This window comes from Cebus imitator, unplaced genomic scaffold (genome assembly GCF_001604975.1).
Source record: "Cebus imitator isolate Cc_AM_T3 unplaced genomic scaffold, Cebus_imitator-1.0 Scaffold228, whole genome shotgun sequence".
NCBI lineage: Eukaryota > Metazoa > Chordata > Mammalia > Primates > Cebidae > Cebus > Cebus imitator.
The window spans coordinates 3,775,750-3,781,361 of NW_016107543.1; the positions used below are offsets into that span (position 1 = coordinate 3,775,750).

General features: G+C 41.7%; 1 protein-coding gene across 1 annotated transcript in view; it reads right to left on the reverse strand.

The window, feature by feature from the left end:
• The window catches only part of KRT20 (keratin 20), a 9,723-nt gene extending 4,251 nt beyond the window's left edge, over positions 1–5,472 (reverse strand). Inside the window, exons 1-4 of the mRNA XM_017497186.2 lie at positions 4,944–5,472; positions 2,448–2,530; positions 497–653; positions 3–161 (exon numbers count right to left, since the gene is read on the reverse strand). Coding sequence (XP_017352675.1) covers positions 3–161; positions 497–653; positions 2,448–2,530; positions 4,944–5,351 — 807 coding nt within the window. The 5' untranslated portion in view covers positions 5,352–5,472. The remainder of the gene's footprint in view (positions 1–2; positions 162–496; positions 654–2,447; positions 2,531–4,943) is intronic.
• Positions 5,473–5,612: the final 140 nt, after the last annotated feature.

The window sequence follows — 5,612 nt, forward strand, 5'->3', positions numbered from 1 at the left end:
TGTCTCTCAAACTGTTCTTTGGCCTCTTGAAGGTTCTTCTGGGCCATGTCTTCATACTTCTGCCTCATTTCATTCATGATGGCACCAAGGTTCCGACCTGGAGCAGCATCAACCTCCACGTTGACGGTGTTGCCCAGATGCCTGTGTAGGCTATCGACTTCCTATGAAAGTGAAAATCCTGGTTGATTTTAGTCTGAAGCACATTTTCAGATAAGGCTGGGCAGAAAAGACATAGGAAGTCTCCTGTCCTCTTTCATTGTGAATGAGTAAAAAAGAAAGAAAATAATAAATTGTTGTCCAGGTACTGCTCTAAGTCATTTAACCGATAACAACATTATGAAAAGAAGTTAGGGCTTATGTCACTATTGTCATTGTCAACACCGCTGTCACTACCACCACCAGCTCTCCCTCCTGCTGCTTCCCTTCCCCCTCCTATTATTGTTATTATATAGAATCATTCCATCGTTTCCAATACGACTTCCGAATATTTTCTCACCTCCTGATGCTCTTTTTTGAGGAGAGCTAGGTCTCTATTCAGATCTTCAATTTGAACCTCCAAATCTGTTTTTTGCAGGGTTAGATCATCAAAGACCTTACTCAGGCCTTGGAGATCGGCTTCCACTGTTAGGCGTATTCCCCTCTCAGTCTCAAACCTGTGAATTAATCAGTATACAGAGATAACTCATCCTTCTAAAGCCATTATAAGAGAGATAATCTAATATAATGAGATAGATTTTTTATGTGGCTTATGAGGAGATTAATTTCAATATTTTATAACATCCTTCTTTATACATTCATGAATTGTACATAAGAACCTAGGAGTCAGACAATTTGCTCAAGAATATAATCTGTGATTTGGAGTGACTGGTAAAAAGGCAATCTGAAATAATTTTGAACATTTCTAAATTCTAGAATATATTTTATAAGAAATTAAATTGTGTTAATTATTGTGTTGGCAAAGGGTTCTTAATATGGATATTAAATAATGGTTAGTTTTACTTAATAATGTACATGATCGATTTATTTTTATTACTTTGTAAACAGAGACTTCCAAAGTGAATTATCTCAAACAGTTCTACACCCTCCTCTAGAATCTTACATAAACACATATTCTCTCTCTCTCTCTTTCTCTCTCTCTCTCTCTCTCTCTCTGTGTGTGTGTGTGTGTGTAAATATATGTATATTTGAGACAGGGTCCCACTCTGTCACCCAGGCTGCAGTACAATGGTGCAATCATGGCTCACTGCAGCCTCGACCTCCTGGGCTAAAGCAATCCTCTCACCTCAGCCTCCCAAGTAGCTGGGATCACAGGCAAATGACACCATGCTAAGCTATTTTTTTTTTTTTTGGTATTTTTGTGTAGAGTCAGGGTTTCATCACGTTGCCCAAACTGTTCTCAAACTCCAGGACTCAAGAGAGTCACCCGCCTCAGCCTCTCAAAAGTGCTGGGATTATAGGCATTAGCCATCATGCCCTACCCAATTTCCTAAAATATCCAACTTTAAAAAATGACAATGCAATGGGACACTGAGTGCTAGGTAAAATTGGAACTAATGTACCTTTACTGCTTTCATCTTTGGATTTGATTTCCTATTTCCTCCTTGTTAATCCCCTGGAGCATTAAAAGGCTAACCTTCTAACCACAAAGGGCTTTTTGGGTTAATGCATTATATAAATTCAGGATGAAGAGGCCCTAGTGTGGAAGCTGTTTTCAAGGAACAGCTCTGGTCACACGTGGTGTGATGACTACAAAGAAAGTGAACTTTTTTTTTTTTTTGTTTGTTTGTTTTTTGAGACAAGATCTCACCCTGTTGCCCAGGCTGGAGTGCAATGGCACCATCTCAGCTCACTGCAACCTCTTCCTCCCAGGTTCAAGCAATTCTCCTGCCTCAGCCTCCCAAGTAGCTGGGATTACAGACATGTGCCACCACACCCAGCTAATTATCGTAGATTGGTCCTGGTTCTTTGGTTGGCCAGACCATCGTGTCACCCCTGGAATGTGGGTCATACACTTGCAGACACTTGAATGAACATGGAGAATTACTTGGAGAATCACCAAGCATAGACAAAAGACTCTCTTTAGACAATAGAAAGGCACTTAGGCAGAAGGAGAATTGTAAATTGCTTTGTTATTACTCCAAAGGGCAGAATTAGATATAGTGGGTTAAAAGGCAGATACCCAATTACTAAAAAAACATTTTAGCAACTAGTAATAACCAAGGAGAATAGTAGTTACTGGAGATGTTCAGTTACATGCTGGGGGATCAAGAGAGAGAGAGAAGTCCAAACCTGAGTGCCGGGCTAGCTTCTAACACATAGCTTCTAACCTCCTTTAGGCATCAAGATTCTGGAAATATTGAACAGTGGTTCCTTTACCAACAATGATATGGAAGGACTACTAAAGGAATTCTTGTTCATAAATGTTTGCCGTGTATTAGGGAACCTACTTCAGTCTGAAGTCCTCAGCAGCCAGTTTAGCATTATCAATTTGCAGGATACACCGAGAGTTTATCAGTTGAGCATCCTTAATCTGGAAAATACATGAGAAAGAATGACATTTTCTTTTTTTTTTTTTTTTTTTTGAATTGGAGTCTCACTCTGTCATCCAGGCTGGAGTGCAATGGTGCAATCTCGGCTTACTGCAACCTCCACCTCCTGGGTTCAAGTGATTCTCCTGCCTCAGCCTCCCTAGTAGCTGGGATTAGAGGTGTCCGCCACCACGCCCGGCTAATTTTTGCATTTTTAGTAGAGACGGGGCTGTCTCTACTAAAGACAGGCTTGTCTCAAACTCCTGACCTCAGGTGATCCTCCCACCTCGGCCTCCCAAAGTGCTGAGATTACAGGCGTGAGCCACCGCGCCTGGCCAAGAATGACATTTTCAGCTGAACAGGAGTTTACAAAGATTGAGTTTATCCTCAGCTACAGTGACTATTATGTCAAAAATGATGTTCATTTTGAGTATTTCTACATGAAAATAGATAGAAAAATCATGACATGGGTATTTAACATCGTAGAATCATAAAATGCAACTCTAGACCCCAGGGTTTGGTCTGCTTTCTTGTGATTTTATGGAAGGAGAAGTTAACTCACCTTGAATCATCAGACCTTATTGAGTGCCTTGCCTTTGATGTTTCTGCTTAGAACATTTCTGTTAGGCCCTCTTGCCTGGTGAACTCCCATTCCTCCCTCATATCTCAGGTTAAAACAACATTGCTTCAAAGGAGCCTTCACAGACGCTCTCAAATGCTGCACAAATGCTCTCTTCATGGATGATCTGCCTGTGCTCTCTATGCGGGTTCCCTCTGTGCATCCCTGTTTAATCGTGAATCATGTTGTGTCCACCATAATATTCTCCAGTGCCCAGCATGGTACCCAGCACCTAGTTAGTGTTCATTCAGTATTGGCCAAAAGCAAGAACACTTGTTAGGCTGGCCACGGTAGCTCACATCTGTGTTCCCAGCACTTTGGGAGGCCGAGGCAGGTGTATCACAAGGTCAACAGATCAAGACCAGCCTGACCAATATGGTGAAACTCCATCTCTACTAAGAATACAAAAATCAGCTGGGTGTGGTGGCGCATGCCTGTAGGCCTAGCTACTCAGGATACTGAGGCAGGAGGATCGCTGGAACCCGGGAGGTGGAGATTGTGGTGAGCACAGATGGCACCACTGCACTCCAGCCTTGGCAACAGAGCGAGATTCCATCTCAAAAAAAAAAAAAAAAAGAAAGAATACTTGTCATATAATGGATGCATATAGATAAAAAATGTAGGTGTAGAAGATGCTACAATGACTTTTTCTCTTTCAATGGATCCAGTTTTGGAGAGGGCTGCCTTCCTATGACTGGGACTGTCCAGCTCAGTGTGATGGATGGTCTGTGCCTGTGTATTTGAGATGAGTCAAAGTGGAGTCAGAAACACGAGACAGGTGTGGTTCGAACGTTTTCAGTGAGAGCCTGAGAAGGATGAACTTTATTCCATAAGGGCAATTTAAATACCATTGCTTCACATGCCCATAGTTTCTAAAATTCCAACACAACTCCCCACAGAGTCTGAATCAAATTATACTGATGTTTAGTACAATTCAAGAAACAGAGACTTGCTGGTAAGTAAGTGGACTTTGCTGTAAAGGAGTATGAATCTTAACATAGAAATGAAAATTAACATTTTTTTGGATTAGATAAGAACTTTAAGCAAGTGCTCTGTGTCATATCTGACATCTTCAATTAGGAGCAAAGTCTTCTGCTTTTATTCCATGCAAGTGATAAAACACAGAGCTCCACCTTTTTTTGATGACATAGGATGAGGTTGTGGTATGATTGCAATAAATATGAATTGGGGCGATAGAACATTTTATTACTGTAGAAGTAATTTCTGAACTGCTTGATGATGATGATCATGTTATTAAACAGGGCATTTAAAAACTCAGGCATCAGTATGACAATATTCCTTCGCTGCTGTTTCTACCCTGAGTAACTTTGTTATTTAAATCTGCAGTACAGTATTCTAATAGTCTTATTATAACATTTACTTAAATAAAAGTAGAAAAGTCTCTGAATTGGCTGGGGTTTCAAAACTTGATGAGGACTCAGTGAAAAACTAAGAGATTTCTCACATAATTTTTAGCTCTTTTCAGAAAGATTATTCACTATACACTTAGCCCTGATGTGGTAAGCTGTGACAAGGATACAGACGATAAGACTGGAGGATAAAATGTTCATATTTTGTATGTAGTTATATTAAACATTAAAAATAGTATGATTTAAAGTCATCCTATTATACAGTTAGGTACTCCAGCACTAAAGGTAGATGAAAGAATTGTTATAGATGTAACATTGTAGCCTAATTGGCTTTACAATGTCCATTTGGACCTACCTAACATAGATAGCCTCTTGGTTTATCTTGCAACTGAACACAGATTAGGAAACACAGGTGCCGTCTCTCACCTGATTTCGCAGCTCTTCAATCTGTCTGTAATATGCACTGTCGTCGCGACCGCCACTCGGGGCGTTGGCTTCGTACCACTGCTTGATCTGCACTTCAAGTTTGGAGTTGGACTCCTCCAGGGCCCGCACCTTCTCTAGGTAGCTCGCTAGACGGTCATTTAGGTTCTGCATGGCCATTTTCTCATTGCCAACAAACAGGTCCCCGCTGCCGATGAGATCGCTCCCATAGCTCACCGTGTTTCTGGAGGTGGTGGAGATGCGGGTGCCCCGGCCTCCAGCACCCCCATAAACGCTGGGTGCCATCCCGAGGTGCTGCATGCTGACTGCAGAGCCCTGCAAGGAGGAGCTCAGGCTTCTGTGGACGCTTCTGCGGCTGACATCCTTTGGCGTTACCGGGAGGGAGAACATAGCTTCAGGATGGCTGGGGCAGAGTCTGTCTCACGGAGGGTGTTGAGCTAGCCTTTTATGAAGTCCACAGGCAAGAAACTCCTCCTCTGCTGACATGTCACTAGGATTGGCACCACAGTCCACTTTGCCTTGCTTCCACGCCTCCACCCTTTGTATAGCAATATGTTAAGATGTTTAATTCAATTCCAGAAAATGCCACTAGAGGCATTTCTTGGAGGCTTTTCTCAGGGGAGACTTTTTTTTTTTTTTTTTTTTTTTTTT